The sequence below is a fragment of the Lissotriton vulgaris genome, chromosome 1_2 (genome assembly GCF_964263255.1).
Source record: "Lissotriton vulgaris chromosome 1_2, aLisVul1.2, whole genome shotgun sequence".
NCBI classification, from domain to species: domain Eukaryota; kingdom Metazoa; phylum Chordata; class Amphibia; order Caudata; family Salamandridae; genus Lissotriton; species Lissotriton vulgaris.
Genome location: NC_141686.1, coordinates 106,705,237 through 106,728,714, shown reverse-complemented (window position 1 = coordinate 106,728,714; position 23,478 = coordinate 106,705,237). Strand labels below are relative to the sequence as shown.

General features: G+C 48.6%; 1 protein-coding gene across 4 annotated transcripts in view; it reads left to right on the top strand.

Annotated features, from left to right (window-relative positions):
• The window catches only part of BCL2L14 (BCL2 like 14), a 303,081-nt gene that overhangs the window by 117,612 nt on the left and 161,991 nt on the right, over window positions 1-23,478 (top strand). For all 4 annotated transcript variants that reach the window (XM_086952930.1, XM_086952933.1, XM_086952931.1 and 1 more), the window contains one exon: window positions 4,444-4,587. In XM_086952930.1, the coding sequence (XP_086809056.1) occupies window positions 4,444-4,587 (144 nt within the window). The remainder of the gene's footprint in view (window positions 1-4,443; window positions 4,588-23,478) is intronic.

Genomic DNA, 23,478 nt, shown 5'->3' with positions numbered 1-23,478 from the left:
TAGGCAATGCAGGAAGTCTAACTATTCATCACCAAGCATAGGAAATGTTTGATGTCGAAACAGAAATCCTGCCCCAAGGCGCAGCAGTGCCTTGGGGCAGGATTTCTGTTTCAACATCCAACATCGAACCCATGTAAAATCCTGTTCCCTCTCAATATCTTCCTGTAAGTCGATGACCGTCAGTAAGCACAAGAAAGTAAAGCGGAACCTGGCCCCATCCGACCATAAATCAGAATAAGACACAAGGATGTCACAAGCCACTTCTGACTTGGAGCTGATCCCTCGACTGTCCTGATAAGCCCATATTCCCTTGGCCGATGCAGATGCTGCAGCAAATAGGTACATTCAATGAGGCAATGCTGCAGCTCCTTCAGACTGTCCCTTGTCCCTCTGTAGGTGCTCCAATTGGACTTCTGCCAGTCGGCGTCTCAGTGCCATCTTACCATGTGGGACCTGTTCCAAAGCCCTTTTCGACACTGATTCACACTTCACTCCAGTCTCTGGGTCCACACCACCAGTTCATTCATTGCTGGGTGGAAGTAGGCTCCAGCATGTGTAAAGGCAAGGTGCCCTACAAACAAGGCAGCTCGCACCACTTTCTATTTTTACTGTTTGGATGTCTAACCTTATGTGTACAACATCATCTCTTGGACATGAAAAGAGCATAAAAAGAACAGACTCTTACATTAAACTTCTACAACTCTTGCAGATTTGTTTAATTTCCTAATAGGGTTGCAGTGTCTCAACCATATGGCCTAGATTTCGAGACAGACGTATGAGGGTGTTAAGGGGTTATCCTTAACATAACATGTATATAAAACTGTTATTTGTGCACAGGAGGGGCAGAGCTTTAACACTTGCTTTATGTAGCTTTCACACTCTTATACTTGAGCTGGATACTTTGGTCCTCTGAGAGTGTTTGTATTCATTCTGGAATCTTTCTCTGCTGTGCTTCACATTATTGTATGGTGCATATTCAGATTTTGAGCAGTCACACATAGAATGTCCAGATGAAGTCTCTGGAGCGACCAGGGTAGATACTGATGCCTATGCTGACTCAACCTGCACCAGCCCCAGATGCAACTCTAATGTTGGTCTCCAATCCTAAATTGTCATTTGTGCACTAAAAGGTTAAAAAAGAGCAATAATAATCCGTAACAAGGATGTTCTCGCAGAGTTTTTACCACTGGTTGTTGAGACCGGTCCTAATCTATTTTATACAAAAATCCTAAATGTCTAAGTAAAATATTGGCATCCTATCCTATTGAAGCGAACGCTGATGCCATAAACTAAAGTTGTAAGATATAAGTGTCCACAGCAGAAAGTGTTGTGAGAAAATTCTGCTGCTTTCAAATTCCCTCCACCCATAATTCTCAAGCCAGATGTGGGATGCATCCCTACACCTGAATAAAAATGTATAAAACCCAGAAATAATAGGAAAAAATGGATAATGCCCAGCAAGGAAAGCAAGCTCCTTAGTTCTGAAAGAAATGCTCCTTGGCTTTGCTCCATCTCACCGAGTTCTGGCCCTTCCATTTCTGAAAGGCAACATGGGGCAGCATGCCTTAGCCAAGCAACTGGAAAACCTTGATGGAAGAATTCAAAGTATACAACATATGCTGTAATTCCATTCTGTATCCCATCAAACAGGAGGTCACCATACTGATACACCTTGCCATCCAGCTGAAGAGCGGCTACTGTTCCAAACAACAAGCGCACTAACATCCCACAGAACACAATCCTAAAAAAATGGAAGAACATCGCAAAAAGAAACTGTTTATTACCATTTACTTCATGTTAATTTGCTGTCTGTATAAGCACATGCAACAGAAGATGGCTACTCGGAATAGTGGATACTGGTGAATACAGCTACAACATGATTTATACTGGATACCAAGAGACTCCATGGGTGGGCGTACCTGGTCAAACCATTGCCCCTAAATAGGCCAGCTTTAGATTGACATCCCAGGGCACGATTCGTTTACCATATGGAAATTGGACCTACCCCACTTCCTGCAGTTCTGAAAAGAATCACTTATTGCCCACCGTTTGCGACTTCTTTAGCCCACTCTGTAAAATATTTCTTGTGCATGGTTCTTCCTCCAGACGTACACAAACATAACTTTAAATTGGGAAAAGCTTAAAACCTCTTCTGTATTCACTGTAGCATGGGGATATCGCAAGATCATGTAATGTTACAAGGCACAGAACATCTATGTGTGGGCTTCCCGTATACTCCAAGGGCTCATTAGTCCATATGACATACCAATTGAAATTAATTGCACTACCCATTGCCTAATTCTCCAGAAATATGTCAATTAACAAGAAAAGGAAGCCAGAGAGAAGCTGGCAGCTGGGAGGCACACACATAGACTCAGCAGGAGTCTATGAGTACCCAGGTGTTTACATTGATAAGGAAGGAACCTTTGTCCGACACCTAGAGGAGATTAAAAGAAAGGGGTTTGTGCTAGCATTAACCATGAAAAGTTTAACATCTAAACTACTGGTCCCAACATTAAGCCCCTAACTGAAAGTAGCACAGGCCAACATTCTTCCCACAATTACTTATGGTAGTGAAGCTTTAAGAGGGAGAAATTCAAAACTGCTGGACATAACCTTAGTAAAAACATACAGAACCACCTTTAATCTCCCAAACGACGTTTCCCCGGCGCAAATTAGACTGGAATTCGGTCTACTGAAGCAATCCTGGGCCAGAAACGGCGCATATATCAACTGCTGGAACAAAATTAGTCTATCTGCTCCGAAAACTCGAAATAAACTTCTATGGCAGGATCTTCAGCAGAGGGAGGATTCACCTTCAGGATGCTATCTTCAGGAAGCTCTACCATGCACTGGACTCTTGGCCATTTGGAACACGCAGATCCACCATTCAGCTTTTAAGAAATTAGTGTGGAAATCCTTGAAAAAGCTGGCTTTGGTGGAATACTAAGCTGCTTTTTCAGTAAGATTGCACGCCTGGATGACTGTGAACAGCTACAAAGCCTTGGCCCCTCAAAAATATTTCAATCTGGGCTACCCAAAACCACAGAAACTAAAATTCTTAAAACTTCGCCTTGGCTTGATCCCGTGCAGTCAGAACCTTCCACCATGGAAGAGGGAGCCATCTCGAACATCTTGTAGTCTGTGCAGAAATGGCCAGGGCGATATTACCCATTTACTATGCTCCTGCAAGGAGCTGATACAGGAATGGAGACCGCTGCTAAGAGTCCCCTTAAACCAAAGGAATATTCGCTCAAGGAGACAAGCAGTTTTGGCATGTTTTGACCCAGCAACACCTCAATTAAACTGTAGACTAGTGGGATTCCTAGATGCAGCCAAGGGAAAAAAATGCCATTGAATGCTTAAACTCCACCTAGGAGTGCGCACAGTAATCGCGGCTTCCCCTTGGCCTAACAATGACGCAAGACTGCCACCATTAAGGTTGACCTGGGAAATCTCTAGATAAGCACTAGGACTGGGTTCTCAATGACGTCTCTTTTTGGATAATAGTACCGCCCAGAGTATGAAGCCGGGCAGAACGCATAAATTACATTGAGAACTATGTGTATGAAGAACAAAGCAATTTTTACCGGATGCCAATTTAACTGTTTTAACCTTTTTAAGGAACTATGAATTTTTGCAAATATGTAATTTTATCCTATCATGATTTACTTGTATTATCTGAAATTCGTATTGCAATGGTTTTAAGTAACTATACAAAATGTAAAAGAATTCTAATACATTCAATTCTATTACCCCAATCTCTCTCCGTTGTCTATGATCAATGATCAACAATTTGAGAGCCAAGAGAATGAAATTAATAGGCCTTGTACTATGGCCAAAGAAGCCTTTTTATGTTTTTTTTTCTTTCTATACTTTAAGTCCCTGACTACAGTAAAAATCTATTTTCTTAGCACTTACTAACTTTTCAGCAGCAAGTGCCCTTTCCAATCTTTGTTGCCAGCACATTTGTGTGATCGCAGCTCCTTCCAATGAATTAAGAGTGGCACGTGTCAATCATGGTATGATCAACTTGGAAGAATTGAAGAAAGGTGTGTTACGGTCCATGTGATCTTTCCTGGTGTAGGTGGACCGGCTTGTTTGTCTGGCACAAAACTGCTTCAGATGGCTATAATTTTGCTGGGCTGAGAGGCAGAGTGATAAACTGCCCAGTGGTTTTGTGGGAGCCAAACCTATTTGGTGTATGCTTTAGGGGTTTTAGCATACTGAAAAACATCAATAGGTCCATAAATGACTACTGTCTTGATATGTTCAATCCACTGTAACGTGTTACAGTCTCTCAAAAGAATCTTGGTGACCACATGGTGCCATCAGCCTTAGGAGCAATATTGTTAGTGAACCTCTGTAACATCCTTTCACACAGCTAGAATTTTCTAAATCTTTTTACATTTTTATTAGAGCACGTTCTAATATATCTTTCAGGTGATGCAGCACCAGATCCAGAGACTGTGGCTCATATCGTAGCCCACTTGGTAGAGATCCTCCATGATGCTCCCGATTACTCTTCAGACCCGGGATACCGAACTCTGAGAAGGTCCTTCAGCGTGGAAGCTGACGGAGTGTCAGGTAAGCAGACAGAAATTCTACAGGATGGTGTGGGGTCCGAAAAGCTGGTTCATTGAGAATCTGAAGTTTGTGATAGAGATTAAAAAAAATATTAAAATGACAAAAGAGAAATGTTAGGAGGTTAGTGTGGTACGCAGAACTGCCGGTGGCTAGTCATGCAGCAGCAAAAAGCAAAAGTGTTTGGAAATTAAACAAATCTGCTTTGGGGTCTGGGATTTTTGACCAGCAAGGCAAGCACAGTAAACTGAGCTGTGCTTGACTTGTTGGCACAGCATATTTTAATTGTCAATTGTATTTTCTGCTCATAACGGGCACAGGAGTTGAAAGTGATTGTGTAGCTCATTCCAATCTTTATTTCAGAGTTTCCATTTATTAATCAATTTTCTTAGTTTGAGTAGATGTGCCAGTCTTTCAATGAAAAATGGTTGTAGAAACGTACACTTTCAGAGTTTATTCTCTCATCTTCCGTTTGAACTGTCTGGGTTACTTTACTCATTCATACATGTTTTCTCCAGTATTAGGGGTGTCTTTCATAGATTCACATGCTTGAATATTCCCCGTCGTCGAAGTGGGAGTCCCACGGTAAATAAAATAGCAATAATGCTAACAAATATATATATATATATATATATATATATATATATATATATATATATATATATATATATATATATATATATATATATATAATATCATATAAGTAGTAAAACAGATAAAATATATACTGAAAAAAACCTTTACAAAGGTTACTACATAGGAATGCATTAGAGAGAAAAAACTCATTTGCAACATATCAGTGTCATTATGTTAGTCCAAACTGCAGCCAATCAGGCTCAAGCACCCTCTAGAACCTTCTCCTCAGAAGCTCAAGCCCTCAGATTTTCTACCGCACGTCGTGTGAAGGGAGTCTCCCTGAGCTCTGCTCAGTTCTTTTCCACTTATCTACTCTTCTCAGTTTTTCACAAAGATGTCAAGTAAGAAGTCTTTATTTAGACCTTGTTCCTCCTGTGGGAAATTGCGTTTATTTGAGAAGGACCCTCATGACAAGTGCATTTACTGCCTGTATCCTGATCACAAAGTGGTTGATTGTAGGTTATGTAGAACTTTCAATCCTAAAACCCTTAAGGACAGGGAGGGTCGCCTTCTATTATGGCTTAAGCGCCTTCAAGATAAGGACACGGTTGTTTCTGACGCAGAAAGCCTTTAGTCAGCTCCTTCTTCTGTGGCTTCTAAGCGTGGCAGTGTTCAGGAGTTACCATCTCCTTTCCTGAAGAAAAGAAAGCTGGCTTTGACTGTGGCTGCAGTGCCACCTACTACTTCTGTGCCTGTTATGACTACGCCCACGAGACCTGGCTCTCAGGCGTCTTTTCCAGCTTCTATTAAAGTGGTTACACTTTTAACAGCGCGGTCGTCGACGGGCTCGTCGACGACCACTCCGACGACGAGATTGGCTGCTGTGGCTTCGTCTACAACTACAGTCACGACGACATCGGCGTCGTCATCGTCGACGAGAGTCTCGACGACGGCTCTCACGTCGACGAAAGCCTCTGTTTCTTCAATCCCGTCGACGATCCCTATCATATCGTCGACGAAGCCATCGTCGATGAAGAAACCATCGTCGTCAATCCCATCGTCGACGAAGGCCTCGTCGACGGCTCAGCTCCCGTCGACGACGAAGCTCCCGTCGACGAGGATTCCGTCGACTGCGACGACTAAGATTCCGTCGACGAAGATTCAGTCGACGAAGGCGCCGTCGACGAAGGCGCCGTCGATGTCTAGGATGCCGCCTACAACACAGTCACCGTCGACGGCCCAGTCGACGTCTACTACATCGTCGACGACAGCATCATCGACGGGCTCGTCGATGAGCAAACCAGCGACAGTAGTGCCTAAGCCTTCTAGGTCCACGGAGACGCCTACAGACTCACCGTCTACGGCGACTGCTTCAAAATCGTCATCGTCTACGCAGGGCTCTGCGTTGACAGCAACTTCCAGTTCTTCATCCTACGCCAACATGCCTTTAGTGCCCTTGGACACTTCAGTTTCTGCTGTACAGTCCTCATTCAATAAGGAGGAAGATTCCGCATTCCACTTTCAATCCCCTGCTCTACAACCGCCACTTCAGTTGTTAGTGTCTGACCATGAGACTGAGTCAGTTCCGGATGACACTGTTTATGGGGATGCCCGGAGTCCATCAGATTTGATCATTAAATGCCAGGACACTACTTCTGAAGAAGAAGAAGTTGAGCAGGTAGATCAGCACGAAGACCAATGCGTGCAAATTCCAATGACGTCTATTCCAATGACACTTTTCTCTAACCTCCAACACATGTTGGACGATTATAATAGACGCTTTCCACCTACCCCCCAGGGTACTCCGGTTCATGAATCTGCTGATGTAGCACTTTCAAATCAACCTCTACAAACACCTCCTAGACAGTCGGCTCCGTCAGTACATTTGAGTGCTCCTCTGTCTCCTAATCCACATACGGACACTGACTCAGAGCCAGAGAGAGAGGAAGGAGAGGTTTATCAGGATTCAGATGGTGAGCAGGATCCTTATTTGGCGGAATTTGATAACTATCGGGTTCAAACACCCTCGCCACAACAGGGCACTTCAAGTGATTCACCTCCTGTGGACATCGCTAGTTTTCATAAGCTTATGGACAAAGCGGCGGACCGCTTCAAGTTGTCAAGGGTCCAGCGTGACGAAGAATGTTTTCTGTATGATTTTAAAAATCAGCCTTATAAGCAGGTGCATACAATACCAATTATTGAATTTATTTGGAAGGAAGGGCAAAAGATTATGAAGGCTCCTAACTCCTTGCCGGCCCAAATACCTAGATTGGAGAAAAAGTACAAGGCTCCAACTGGCTCGCCTGCTTGTCTGCTCTCTCATCCAAAGCCAGACTCAGTGGTGACTCAGGCAGCACAACGTCGTGCACGTAATCCTACAGCGCCTGTCACTTCCCCTCCCGATAGAGAGGGTCGCCGATTGGATGCAATCGGAAAGAAATTTTCGTCCATGGCTTCAACTTCAGCCCGTGCTGCGAATGCTCTCGCAATTTTGGGCCGTTTCAACCGACAAATGTGGTCAGACATGTCCATCTTTCTTGCGCAGCTTCCAGAGTCATCCAAAGCGGAAGCGCTCCAGGTCCTTCAGGATGGTCAAAGAGCTTCGGAGGAGATTATAGACTGTGCTGTGGATGTGGCGAATACTGCATTCCGTATCCTTGCCAGTGCGGCGGCGCTCCGACGCCAGGGATGGTTAAAATCTACATCTTTCAGACAAGAGGTCCAGTCAATGATAATTGACATGCCGTATGATGGCGAATCTTTGTTCGGTTCCCAAATCGATGCTTCTTTGGAAACCATAAAGAAGGATACCGACACGGCGAAGTCGCTTGGATCCTTACAATTTAAGAAACAGCCCTTTCGTGCAGCACGGGGGCGGGGCACCTCGTCCAATTTTTCCAGAGGAGGACAGTCACAGTACCGCCAGTACAATCAGGGAAACCAACGGTACTCAAATCAACAATCTGCTCGTCAACAACAATCCAGACCCTATAGAGGGAAGTCCAATTATAGAGGTGCCAACAACGCCAACAAACGACAATGACTTGCCAGTTCAACAGGATGTTGGAGGTCGAATCTCGCAGTTCTACTCTCAGTGGTCTCAAATAACATCAGACCAATGGGTGTTGGACATTGTGCGCAAGGGTCACGCCTTGGAATTCACAGAGTTTCCTCCTCCATCTCCGCCTTCGGGTCCGCCACCTCCCCATCTAGAAGAACTACAACATCAAGTTCAACTATTATTAACAAAGGGTGCAGTCGAAGTGGTTCCTGTATCTCGGCGGGAGAAAGGCTTCTATTCGAGGTTCTTCCTCATTCTAAAGAAGACGGGGGAGTGGCGTCCCATTATGGATCTGAGGTATCTCAACCTCTTCCTGAAACAACAGTCCTTCCGCATGTTAACGTTGTCAGAAGTCTTGCGGTTTCCCTGCAGCGGCGATTTTTTGACGACAATAGACCTGCAAGACGCCTATTTTCATGTACCAATCATTCCTCAACATCGAAAGTACTTGAGGTTCAAAGTGGGACACAATCACTATCAGTTCAAAGTCCTACCTTTTGGCCTCAGATCAGCTCCTCGTGTGTTCACGAAGGTTCTAGCCCCGGTCATGGCTTATCTGCGTCTTCAGGGAGTCCAAATATTTCCTTACCTGGACGATTGTCTTTTAAAATCCCAATCCGCAAGCCAGCTGCATCACGACACTCGTTTGTGCCTTACCCTCTTCAATTCTCTAGGGTTGACCATCAATGTAAAGAAGTCACATTTCACACCTCTGCGAAGCAGGACATTCCTCGGGGCTGTTATGGACACGGACGTGTCAAAAGCGTTCATCTCCGCCGAGCGGAGACAGAAGATAGTTCATCTGGTCTCCACCATCAGATCAAGAAAGTCAGTTTCAGTGCGAATGTTAAAATCATTTCTGGGGATGGCATCATCTTGTATTGCACTGATCCCGAATTGCAGGTTACGTACCCGTCCTATTCAGGAGGAATTGGACCTACAATGGCGACAGGTGTCGGGGTCGTTCAACGACCAAGTGACAGTCACGGCTTGCATGAAGACCAGTCTGCTCTGGTGGGAGCAACGGACCAATCTGAGCCAAGGGTCTCTTTCCTTACCCAGACTCCAGATCTGACATTGACTACGGATGCGTCCATGGACGGATGGGGAGCCCATCTCCTGGACCTTTCCATCAAAGGAAAGTGGACGGCGACTCAGAAAACCTGGCATATCAACAGGCTAGAATTGCTGGCGATCTTCCTAGCGCTAAAGGCTTTCTTACCAGTGGTGCACGGAGAATCGGTGCTGGTTCAAACAGACAACACCACCAGCATGCACTACATGAACAAACAGGGAGGCACAAAATCTGTCCCTGTCTTGTCTTGCCCAAAGGATTTGGGAATGGGCACTTCGTCACCACATTTCTTTGACAGCAGTCCATCTGCCGGGAGCGTCAAACATACTGGCAGATTCCCTAAGCAGGTCTGCGTCATCCACTCACGAATGGGAGTTACACCAGCCGACTCTGGACCTCGTGTTCCACCAATGGGGTCATCCCAAGATGGACCTCTTTGCGACTCCAGTGAATCGGAAATGCCAGACTTTCGCCAGTTGGCATCCACATCCGGAATCCAGCGGCAATGCCCTACTCATGGATTGGACCGGCCTATTTGCCTATGCGTTTCCACCACTCCCATTGGTGCCAAGAACGTTGTGGAAGATGCGCAGGCAACCCTGCCGCTTGATTTTAATCGCCCCACGTTGGCCCAGACAGGCGTGGTTTTCAGAACTCCTTCTAATGTCCCAATGCAAACCCATTCGTCTCCATCCACGTCCGGACCTTCTGACAATGAACGGAGGACAAGTTTGTCACCCAGACCCGTCAACGCTTCAATTGTGGGCATGGAACCTGAATTCATTGAATTTGCCTCTTTAAATATACCTCAAGACTGTAGAGACATTCTAGCGCCAGCTAGAGCTCCATCAACAATCAAAACATATAGGTTAAAGTGGAAACGTTTCTGTCATTGGTGCGCAGCATCCAACATACACCCTATCAGTTCCACTCCAGACCAACTGTTACCGTTCTTTTTAAGTCTTGCTCAGTCTGGTCTTTCACATGCCACATTGAGAGTCTTTTTGGCAGCCATCTCACGCTACCGTCATGATGGCTCTACGTCTCTCTGTTCATCCAGAATCATCCGACAGTTCTTTAAAGGACTTTTCAGGAAGTTCCCTCCGTTAAGGCGCCCTCCTCCAGCGTGGCACCTCAACGTGGTGTTATCACAACTTATGAAACCTCCATTTGAGCCAATTCATCGTTCAAACCTCAAGTTTCTAACCTGGAAAGTGGCTTTGCTTTTGGCTTTGACTTCGTCTCGTCGTGTAAGTGACTTGCACGCTTTCACCATCAAACCTCCATATTTGCAGTTCAAACCTGATGGAGTGTCACTTCGTACCAATCCTTCTTTTCTTCCAAAAGTACCTACTGACTTCCATTTGAACGAGCCAGTTTTCTTAAAGACTTTTTTCCCGGATCCTAAATCCCCTGCGGAACAGCGACTACATTCTTTAGACATCAAACGGTGTCTAAAATTCTACATTTCTAGAACAGCCCCTTTCCGTAAATCCAATCAGCTATTTATAGCATATGGACTACTGCGCAAAGGACACTCGGTGACTAAACAGACAATAACACGATGGCTCTCTTCAGCCATATCGTTTTGCCATCAGCAGGCTGGCAGGCCTTTACCTACTCCAGTGAGAGCACATTCTACGAGAGCGATGGCGTCGTCCATCGCATTGTTTGCCGGAGTGCCTCTACACCAGATTTGTCGTGCAGCGACATGGTCCAGCAGGCACACCTTTACCAGACATTATTGTTTGGAAGCTGTCAACGAAGCGGATACCGCAGTGGGGCAAGCAGTGCTTCGTCATCTTTTCAAATAAGGTGAGCCTCTTTCCCTCCTCCATCCTTGAGATTGCCTTGCTTGTGTGCTATATATTGTTCTTCAATTGTTTGGAAATATTGCAATCTCAGCTCTAGGAGGTTACTGCTATCTATTCTATTCAAGCATGTGAATCTATGAAAGACACCCCTAATACTGGAGAAGAACAATTGTTACTTACCTGTAAACAGGTGGTTCTCCAGTATTGGTGTCTTTCATAGATTCACATGCGACCCACCCATCCTCCCCTCAGAGGCTCTTTTCTCCTCATGCGCTATTACTAGTGCTACGAAAATCTGAGGGCTTGAGCTTCTGAGGAGAAGGTTCTAGAGGGTGCTTGAGCCTGATTGGCTGCAGTTTGGACTAACATAATGACACTGATATGTTGCAAATGAGTTTTTTCTCTCTAATGCATTCCTATGTAGTAACCTTTGTAAAGGTTTTTTTCAGTATATATTTTATCTGTTTTACTACTTATATGATATTTTATATATATATATATATATATATTTGTTAGCATTATTGCTATTTTATTTACCGTGGGACTCCCACTTCGACGACGGGGAATATTCAAGCATGTGAATCTATGAAAGACACCAATACTGGAGAACCACCTGTTTACAGGTAAGTAACAATTGTTCTTAGTCCTGCCAATGACTTTGAAATGGCTTCTTGTGGTCTCCAGATTCTCCTAGTCATGTCAAAAAAGTTTGGTCACTAGTGGTTTTTTTCCTTCTTTTTCTGATGGGTCCTTTTTTTTTTTTTTTTTTTTTTGTTTATTAAGTACTGTCAAGGATACACCGCGACATGCCTACAACCCTGAGGCCGGCCGCTATTGGTACGAATCATCAGGATGGTCAAATACATAATAAAAATGGCACATATACTGTGGTATAGACGTCATATGAACATAATGACAGAGTACATATTCAACATGAACAGATCAATTCGTCTCGCTTTTTTACATTTTTTGTTAACCCTTAACATGTGCGGTATCCCATCCATAAGTGGGAGAGGTTCGTGCGTCAGTATGGTGGCGGGCCTACATCAATGCGTGATACAATACATATAGGACATCTCAAGAGAATCATAACAGAGCTGGAACAGTTCATCGCGTCATGTAAGGCGACTAAGTGATCCACCATATCCAAGGCATAGGGCAGTCAGCACTACAGCGCCACTTAAGGATGTAAGAAAAGGGGGTGGTGTTGGACAGAGTATCTGAATTAAACAGAACACTCATACCCAGTCAACAAATCAGGGATTGATTCATCACCGTTTTTTAGCTCACTGCACCATCCCAGCTCAGAACCTGGCTATATGCAAATTAGTCTGTCCCTGTCCCAGTGCATCATGGGAACAGGGCAGACCAAACTACCAAGCCAATTCTTATACTGGGAAGGAAACAAGCTTTCAAAGACCTGTTTCTGGCATTACAGCCGTCTTCGGCCCGGCTTGCTTGAATCCTGATGGTGCAATGAGCAAGGGACTCACATCTGAGTATACCCTTCCACGCTTATGGTGGACAAAACGATTCAGAAAAGGGGGTGGTGATGGACAGAGTATCTGAATTAAACAGAACACTCATACCCAGTCAACAGATCAGGGCTTGATTCATCACCGTTTTTTAGCTCACTGCACCATCCCAGCTCAGAACCTGGCTATATGCAAATTAGTCTGTCCCTGGCCCAATGCATCATGGGAACAGGGCAGACCACGGCTGAAATGCCAGAAACTGGTCCCCGGAAGCTTGTCTCCTTTCTGGTGAAGAATTGGCTTGGTAGTTTGGTCTGCCCTGTTCCCATGAGGCACTGGGTCAGACTAATTTGCATATAGCCAGGTTCTGAACTGGGGTGATGCAGTGAGCTAAATAACGGTGATGGATTAAGCCCTGATCTCTTGACTGGGTAAGAGTGGTCTGCTTAATTCAGACACTCTGTTCATCACCACCCCCTTTTCTGAATCGTTTTGTCCACCATAAGCGTGGAAGGGTATACTCAGATGTGAGTCCCTTGCTCATTGCACCATCAGGATTCAAGCAAGCCGGGCCGAAGACTATGATGAAATGGTATGTTCAAAAAGAGATATAGGAGCTGAGGGAGTATCACCATCTTAATTAATGAAGCTCTCCCAGCCATGGACAGGGGAAGGGTTATCCATCTGGAAATATTATCACTGATTTTATCCATTACCGTGCCATAATTAGCTCGAATCAATGCCTCCCTGTCTTTTTCTATATGTATTCCCAGGTATTTAAAATCTCCCTCACACCAAGCAAGTGGGTACTCCAATGGAAACTCATGTGTCGAGGCGGTAAGTGGGAAAATGCAAGACTTGTTGCAGTTCATCTGGACGCCAGAGAGAGCTCCAAACCGTATGAATTCCCTAAGGATGGGGTGCAAGTTCTCACCTGGGTGGCGAACATAGAGTGTAATATCATCGGCATACATCGAAATGAGTATCTGCCTTTGAAAACAGCGCAATGCACTATCCCGATGATGTTGACGTAATTTAGCTGCAAGGGGTTCTGTGGCTATGGCAAACAGGAGTGGGGAAAGGGGGCAACCCTGCCTAGTTCCCCTGGATACAGGGAATTGCGAAGACAATCTCCCGTTAATGAGTACTCTGGCCACTGGGCGCGTATATAATAATCTGATCCAGGAGATGAAGATAAGTGGGAAGCCCATACGCTCGAGTACCCGGAATACATAATCCCACTCCAGCGAATCAAACGCCTTGGTGGCGTCTAAAAAAAATGGCCGCCATTGGCAAGTCCTCGTGAACGGAATCATAGACAGAAAAAAAGGTGCGGAGGTTGTGCGATGTCGCCCTGCCTGGGACAAATCCAGCCTGGGACAAATCCAGCCTAATCAGGGAGTATTAGCTCAGGCAATAGAAGGCTAATGCGCGCCGCTATTAATTTGGCGATAATCTTCACGTCGCAGTTCAGCAATGATAGGGACCTATATGAAACGCAATGAGTAGCGGGCTTCCCTGGCTTGAGTAGGGACGTGATGAGAGCGATTCTCATGGAGGCAGGGAGGTGGCCAACCTCCAGCGCATCTTCATATACTTCGCGCAGTACCAGTGCCATGGAGTCTATGAATGTCTTGTAAAATTCAATAGGAATGCCATCTAGCCCGGTGGCTTTACCCGATTTCATGTGCATGATAGCTTCCCTGACTTCATCTAGTTCGAACGGGGCACTCAGAAAAGCCCTTTGTGAATCACTCAGCCAGCCCAATGATACATCTGCAAAGTAGTCATCTAGTGTCCGTTCCCCTGTCCTGGATGAGGAGTATAGTGTACCATAGTGTTGTACGAATTCATTCAATATGTGTGTGGTGTCCCTGAGTAACAACCCTTCAGCAGTTTCCAACTCGAGTATGACAGTCGGTGAACGCATAAGTTTAATCGTTGCAGCTAAGGCCTTCCCAGGCCTCTCACCCTCACCATATCTTCTGGCCACTCAGTGTTTGTTCCTGATTTCAGCTCCCGTGCAGCTTCATCAGTATATTCCGAAAGTTTTTCCTGTATTACAGCTAGTGTAGTACTCCCAGGATTCGCTCGGAGGGCCTCTTCCGCGTTTCCGAGGTCTGATTCCAGAGACTTCAATCTATTCAGTATGCTCTTGAGCACCCCTGAGCCCTTTGAAATGCAGAGACCCCTAAATGTGGCTTTAAAAGCATCCCATATAGTTTCGACATCCTGGACTGAGTCTTTATTACGTTTGAAAAATTCTAGGCATTCCTCTCGAAGCTCTTCCTGGAACTCTGTGTCCAGTAGCATCAAGGGTTGCATACGCCATGCCGTAACAGGGGGGCCCAGTTCAGTTCCTCTCAATGTGATGAGGACAGGTGAGTGATCTGAATAGGTTCTGGGGAGGTGTGTCGAGCGCACTAGCGATGTGTAGAGTTGTGGCGTCAAGAGTATGTAATCAAGTCTGGCCCATGATCTTGCCTGTGCGGTGAAATGTGTACCTTCTCCCCTTGCCCCATGCTGAGATCTCCATGCATCTATGAGATTATTACTATCAATAGTCACGCGGAGGACCTCCCTCCCACTAGTATAATGATGGGGGGGGGCGGGGTGTGACCTGTCCAAGACCGGATTTAGGGTTGTATTGAAATCACCCCCCGAGATGAGGTGTTGTGGTCCGGTCCCCACTATTGCCGCCTACAAGTCAGTAAAGTACTGTGGATCGTCCACGTTAGGCCCATAACAGCAGGCCAGTGTCACCGCCTTACGTCCCAGTCTGCCCCACATTAAGCAAAATCTCCCCTGTGGGTCTGTCGTTGAGCCTGCTAGATGGAAAGGTGTATTTCTTTTAATCAAAATAGCTGTACCCCGTGCATATGAGGAATATGAGGAGAAGACTGTATACGAGGCCCACCTCTTTCCAAAAGAGTGTGGTCTATGAGGGTTGAAATGCGTTTCCTGGAGGAAAGCAATATGAACTTTATGGCGATCAAGATAGCCCAGAATTTGCCTTCTTTTTCAATGATCACCCAGCCCTCTCACATTCCATGTGATTATATTCAAGTTTGTGTCTCCCATACGTGTAATTGGATATATAAACCAGAAATCGAGGCATCTAGCATGGTGTATCCACCACCAGCAAGTAGCAGACTCTTCTCAAGTCCCGCCCGCCCAGCATTCCCCAGGGAGAACGGGGGACCCAGCCCAAGGGCAGTGCCTCCGTCCTCAGTGATATGTCTTTGCAACACACATTCTACACATCTCAAAACAGGCCCACCCACCCCCCGGATGCAATCAAAATGCCCCTTACCGAGACAAAGAAGCAACTCTTCGATACCTGTTGCACATGTTATGAACACAAACCAAACATTCCCCCCAAGTGTGTCCCCATCCCGCCCCCCCCAAGAAGTCCCAACAAGAACACAATGCGCACAGAAATAGCAGCAGCAACCGACTTCCATCCCCGCTCGTACAATCTATACGGCTCCACCAGAAGGAGCCACGTTCTGCTGTCTGCATTCCTTCCATACAAAGCATCTCTCCCGCCTCCCCACCCCCCCCCCCACCCACTGAAGCATCCCCAACTCGCCAGCATCCCAAGCCCACACCCCACCCAAATAGCAACCGAAACAACTGAACATCAAAAGAAATAGAGTCAAGGTCTTTGGAGTATACCCATTGGGGGTCATCAGAGGTGCACGTCCGTCCAACCCCATTCCTCCCGCTCCGTGCAAGTTCACCCCCCAATGTCTCTATCCGGAGGGGAAAGGGAGTAGGGGGTGGGGGCCTGGCATACGTTACCGCCTGCAGTCCGGCACCCGTCCTTGGTACCCCAGGAATCGGTCGCAGTCTCTGGTCACAGTAAGAACACCAACCATGCAGTGAGACAGTTACCACGTTCCAGTAGTGTGCGAAATCTCAGCAACACAGGGCCATCTGTCACCTATTCAGAACTCGAGTTGTGTTGGCCCTCAGCATCCGCAGGTCGTCTTCCCTGTTTAGGCAGAGTTTTAAGATAATCCTCGACTTGTTGTGGGTTGAGAAAGAAATGTTGTGCCCTGATGGGTCACTCGCAATTTGGCTGGGTATAAAAGGGCATAGTCGATGTTCAAGCCACTAAGCTTCCTCTTAACAGCCAGGAATTTCCTCCGCTGCTCTTGTACCACTGGGGTAAAGTCGGGATAAATAGAGAATGACACACCATCGTGCGTGAGGTTCTGGTTCGCCCGGGGCGCTCGCAGTGCCGCATCACAATCTCTATAGTTGAGCAGGCGCGCAATTATGGGTCTCGGCGGAGCTCCGGGATTGGGTTGAGGTCCAAGTGAATGATGAGCGCACTCCACAATGAATTGGTTCGAGAAGGCATCCGCCCTCACTGCCGCTATGAGTATCGTCTCAATGTAGAGCTCCATCTTCCCCGTGTTGGTCGACTCTGGTATGCCACATGCCTGAATCATTCCCCGTCGTCTGGGTGGGAGTCCCCGGTATATAAAATAGTAATGTCCTAGAGACATACATACAAACTAATAGGCCAGAGGCCTCACATTAGTAACCTATCTGAGTCCTTTTGTGAAAAGGACCAAACTTTGGCCAGGAGCCAATAAGCTACTACCACCCTCTAGAACCTTCTTGGAAGGAGCCCGAGTCCCTCAGATTTTCTACCGCACGTCGTGCTAAGGGAGTCTCCTCTGAGCTCTGCTCAGGTTTCTGGTTTTTACTGGACTTTATCCCTATTTTCCCTTGTTGTTTACTCTTGTGAAGGAGGGCTAGAGTCTATCATGTCTACCACTCCTAAAAAAAGGGCTTTTTAGACCTTGTGCCTCGTGTAAGAAGCTGAGACTGCATGTAGATGACAAGCATGAAGACTGCCTCTACTGTCTCTACCCTGACCATTCTGCCAAGGACTGTAAGGTCTGTCGCACTTTCTCTGTCAAGACTCTTAAGGACAGAGAGGGACGCCTGCTTCTGTGGCTCCAGAGACTGAAGGACAAGGATCAAGCAGTCTCCTCCGGTTAGAGCGAGTGTTCCTTCAGGAGCTCACACTCCTCTTCTAAAAGGCCAAGACAGACTTCTCCAGGTCCGTCTAATAGGCCTCCTCAAAAGAAGACGCCTAAGTCTTCAGAGGGCTGTCCAAAGACCATGGCAGTGAAGACTTCTCTTCAGGAAACTACTTTCAAGAAGCCTGTGCTTGTGTCTTCTGCCTTGCCAGTGACAGCGTCGACAGTCACCATCTCTACGTCGACAGCGTCTGCCTTCACCGCCTTGACGACATCTACTTCAACTTCGTCGTCGTCTGGTAGGTCTATACCATCTGTTATTCCTGTCAAAAGACCGTCAACGACACTTCCGTCGTCGACAGCTCCTTCGTCGACGAAACCGAAGCCTTCGTCGACGAAAGTCCCTTCGACGTCCACCTCGTCGACGAGGCCATTGACGACGAAGCCATCGACGTCGACACCACCGTCGATGAAGCCGTCCACGACAGGACCGTCGACGAAGCCGTCCACGACAGGACCGTCGACGAAGCCGTCCACGACAGGACCGTCGACAAAGCCGCCCACGACAGGACCGTCGACGAAGCCGTCCACGACAGGACCGTCGACTAAGCCGTCCACGACAGGACCGTCGACGAAGCCGTCCACGACAGGACCGTCGACTAAGCCGTCCACGACAGGACCGTCGACTAAGCCGTCCACGACAGGACCGTCGACGAAGCCGTCCACGACAGGACCGTCGACTAAGCCGTCCACGACAGTACCGTCGACTAAGCCGTCCACGACAGTACCGTCGACTAAGCCGTCCACGACAGTACCGTCGACTAAGCCGTCCACGACGGTACCGTCGACGCCGTCCACGACAGTACCGTCGACTAAGCCGTCCACGACGGTACCGTCGACGCCGTCCACAACGGTACCGTCGACGAAGCCGTCCACGACAGTACCGTCGACGAAGACACAAACACTGCTGTCGACTAAGAAAACACCGTCGACGCCGATACCGTCTACGACATCGTCGTCGGAGAAGACGTCGACGACCACTCCGTCGACGGGCCCTTCGACAGAAGGCTCTCCCAAGATAAAGTGTATTTATACACACTTTAAAATGACAACGCAAACGCTGATGCCAGAAGCGACGTCTCCTAGCAGGGTCCAACCACTGCCGCCGGCCAATCTACTGGAGTCTGAGGACTATGATGATGTTGCCATGGTCCCAGTGGCAACAAGCCCATCTCAACTACTCGTTAAGGTACATGAAAGTTCAGACAACGAAGACATGGATCAGGAAGACACTCTTTATCAAGAGCAATATCATTCGCTTTCCATTCCACAGCCTATGGTGAGCCTCCTGGCTTCAATTGTCAAGGACCTCCAATTCCTTATAACGGACTACAAGCAGCAGTTCCCACCTGCTCCGCCACCTCTAGTGGTATCACCTCAAGAGGGATCATCTGCCCCTCCTCCTCGCCATAAACCACCTCTGCTGGTTATTTCCCCAGATCCTGTGTCCCTGTTTCGGCAACAATCTTCGGACGAAGAGGAAGCAGTGGAAGAGGAAGAGGAGGGTCAACAAGAAGAGGGAGAAATACAAGAGGACGAGTGGGACGAATTTGTCATCTCACATCCAGCTTCACCAGATCAGGCACAGGCGGACTCCCCTCCGAAAACATCGGGGGGTTTCACAATATCATAGAACGTGCAGCAGCGAGGTTCAAACTAGAAATGACCACACAACCTCAGGACTGCTTCTTATATGACTTTAAGGAGCCATTCAAAAAGTCTGTCCGGTCAATCCCGATTATCGAACACATCTGGGATCAGGGATTAAAGATTATGCAAAACCCCTCATCTCTGCTTCCAGTACCGGCCAGACTTGATAAGAAATATAAGGCCCCGGAGAAGGCACCGGCATGTCTTACAGGCCATGCTAAACCGGACTCTGTGATCACACAGGCCGCGCAGCGGAAATCCAACAATCCGGCTGCCACGCTGACTGCGCCTCCGGACAAGGAAGGCCGTAAGCTCGATAACATTGGGAAAAGATTCTCCTCTATGTCGGCCATTAACGTCAGAGCAGCGAACTCACTTGCGCTCCTGGGACGTTACAATCGCCAGTTGTGGGCAGATGTAGCACCATACCTAGGCTCTCTGCCAGAGGAGAAGAAAGAGGAAGTAAAGAAAATCCTCCTTGAAGGAGAGCGGTCCGCATCGGAGATTATCGATGTGGCGATGGACATCGCCTCAACAGGATTTCGCCAGCTGGCAGGGGCGGCTGTCCTTAGGCGCCAAGGCTGGCTGAAAGCTACATCTTTCCGACCGGAGGTTCAAGCCAAAGTACTAGATATGCCGTTCGATGGTGAGCTTCTCTTCGGGAAGCATATCGACGAGATGCTCCTGGGTATCAGGAAAGACACAGAGACCGCAAGATCCCTGGGAACACTACAGTACAAGAATACTTCCTTTCGAGGCTCCAGAGGAAGAGGCCAACAAACAAGAGGTGGATACCAGGGGTACAAATCCACCTACGGCTCCTCCCAGCAATACAAGCCTCAAATCCAACAGAGGCAACAACAAGGCCAGTCCTCATACAACAAGTCCACCTTTCGAGGGAGAGGAGGAAAGAAGGATCCCCCCAGAAGACAGTGACTTCTTTCTCAACCAGGCCTCCGCCTCTTCTCCTTATTACGTAGTTGGAGGAAAAATTTCCAACTTCTTCCATAATTAGCAAAAAATAACTACGGATCGTTGGGTTCTCCAACTGGTTTGGTTCGGGCATACCCTGGAGTTTGTGGACACTCCTCCTTCGAACCCTCCAGGTCCCATGCCACACAAGAATCTTCATCTTCTTCAAGTGGAACTCTCACTAATGCTTCAAAAAGGAGCGGTAGAGAGAGTCCCCAGAGGTCAGAGGGGGAAAGGATTCTACTCACGGTTCTTTGTGATACGAAAAAAGGAGAAGAAATGGAGACCTATACTGGATCTAAGGAACCTCAACACATACCTCATAAAACAATCCTTGGGGTGATCTCAACTCAGTCTGCTCTGGCTCCCTGGACCGCCAACCGCCGAGAGATCTCCGCAGTTCCCAAATGTGGTTGCCTTCCTTCCTCGACTCTATGGGGTTGGTGGACAGCTGGCGATTGCTACATCCCGTGCTCCGCCAATTTTCCTTCCTATCGAGTGCCCATGGAAGTCTGTCCCGCATAGATTACGTCCTTACCCTGGCGGCGCATGCACCTGCCGTTTCTGAGGCCCGTTTTCTGGCACGGGGTATTTCTGACCATTCCCCGTTGTGGGTTTCGTTTGATTTTAACATTGTCCTGTCCGACCGTCCGGTGGCGGTGAACCCATAGTATTTTCGCAATCACAAGACGCGTGCGCTCCTGGCCAAGGCCATCGACCTTTATTTCTCCGAAAATGTAGGCTCGGTTGGCTCGGCTATCACCTTGTGGGAGGCATTCAAGACTGTGTTGAGGGGTGAGGCCCTCGCTCTCATTGCGGAGGCCAGGCGAGTCAGGGATGCCGACCTCGCGCATGTTGAAGATGAGGTTCTGTACCTCGAGTCCCGTTTGGGGCCCGAGCCCGACCCTTCTCTTTTGCATGACCTCTCCCTTAAGCAGTCGGAATACCATGATCTCGCCACAAATGCTGCCCTTATTCTGGCCAAGGACCAGCAAGGCCGCATTTATGACGTTGGGGACAAGGCCGGAAAGTTGCTGGCCTGGTTGGACAGGCGCGAGATGGCTAGCCGGGTGGTGCCGGAGATATTGGGCGACGACGGAGTGACTGTCACTGACCCAAGTGCCATTGCCGAGTCTTTTGCTGATTATTTCCCGGGTGTCTATACTTCCAGCTCAGACCGCTCCGAGGCTGACTCGGCCGGGTTCCTCTCGACGATTGACCTCCCGTGTTTTTCTGACGAGGAACGTGCCGACATGGATCGGGAAATAACCGCTGACGAGGTTGCCTTGGCGATCCGTGCACTGCGGTCGGGTAAAGCGAATGGCCCCAATGGTATTCCGGTCGAGTTATACAAAATTCGACCGGATGTGGTTTCCCCGTATCTGAAGACCATGTTCCTGCAGGCTCGGGAGGAGGGCCTCCTCCCTTTGGATCAACGGTTGGCCACCATTGTGGTTATTCACAAGGAAGGGAAACCGAGAGACGTTTGCAGATCCTACCGTCCCATTTCTCTCCTCAACGCGGAGCCTAAGATCCTAGCCAAACTGCTTGCAAATCGGTTGATCGGAGTCATCAGTGATTTGGTGCACCCGGATCAATCGGGCTTTATTCCCCGCCGTAACACTGCCCTTAACCTGCGTCGGCTTCATGGCGTCATGGCCAGAGCTCACACCCTGGAAGAGCCGGCGGTGCTTGCTTCCCTTGACGCCACAATGGCCTTTGACTCCCTTGAGTGGAGCTATCTTTGGGCGGTACTAGCAAAGCTTGGATTCGGACCGGGCTTCCTGAGCTGGGTGCAACTTCTTTACGCTTGCCCGTTGGCCGCTGTTACAGTCAATGGCCGCACGTCGGCGTCCTTTGCTCTTCACCGAGGTACTAGACAGGGTTGCCCCCTGTCACCTCTCCTGTTTGCACTGGCATTGAAGCCACTTGCGGCCATGCTACGTTCGCACAAGGACCTGCACGGTATCACCTGGGCCCCGGGCTTTGAAGATAGTTTCCCTATACGCAGATGACATCCTGCTTTATCTTACTTCTCCCTGTAAGTCATTCATTGTACCATGTATCTGAAAGAGACACGTTAGTGATAGATTCCTTACCTTAGAATATCCCCAGGCGTCAGACTGGATCCGGAAATTTTTGCGTAGCAATACCCCTGCGCGCTGGTAGGCGTCGTCTGCGGCTCCGCGTCCGTCGTCGGCGTCGTGAGCGCCGGGATGACGTCATCGGAGTATATAGACGGCGCCCATGCGCGCTGACGTCAGTTCTTCTTTTTTCCGCGCCAGCTAGCGCAGATCCGGAAGAAGCTCTACCCCCAGTCACTTTTTGACTGAAAACTTTTTTGATCTTTTTGATCCTCTAGTTAGTCGATTCTCGACTATCGGTGCCAGGGATGCCCGGGTTCAAGCCTTGCTCGAAGTGCGGCCGACTCATGTCGGTCACGGACCCCCATCGCCGGTGCCTGAAGTGCTTAGGCCTCGACCACGACGATCGAACCTGCTCCGACTGCCGGGCCCTGACGTCGAAGGCTAGGCGGGAGCGGTCCCGCAAGCGTCTCGAGCTGAGGCAGTCGGCCCCGCGCCGCTCCAGGTCCCGGTCCCGGTCCCACGGGAGGTCGAGGGACAGGTCGCGAGGTCGGAGTCATCGACGTTCCGGGAGTGGACACCGATCGTCTGGTTCCAAGTCCTCAGGTAAGAGGCATGAGAGGTCGGAGCGACACCATCGGTCCTCCGACCCGCCCCGTCGCTCGCTCGATGCGACCGGGGATTCGGGCGACACCACCCACGCGGCTCCGCGGGAGTCGCAAGCGTCGCCGCCTGCCCCACACCTTCGGGTCCCTGGGCACGGCACGGCGCGTCGCAGGAGGAGGTCGAGAGGTACCTCATGGCCATGAGGGCCCTCCCTCCTCAGTCGGTTCCCGTGGCGCCTTCGGGCCGATCGGCTCCGTCTGGAGGTCCTTCCGGGTCGGGCGCTTCGGCCCCGACGACGTCGGGTGCTTCGGCCCCGGCGCCGCTGGCGACTTCGGTCCCGGCGCCGCGCGACCTCGCTGGATCCGGCTCCGGATCCTCGCCGGTCGACCTTACGACCTCGCCGGCGACGTCCCTTCAGGTGTCGTCCCCGGCAGCCGACGTGGTTGCCGACCCCAATGCTTCCTACGGTCCTGCTCAGGTGTCGGAGGGGCGCCGATTCCGTCGGCCTTCGGAGAGTT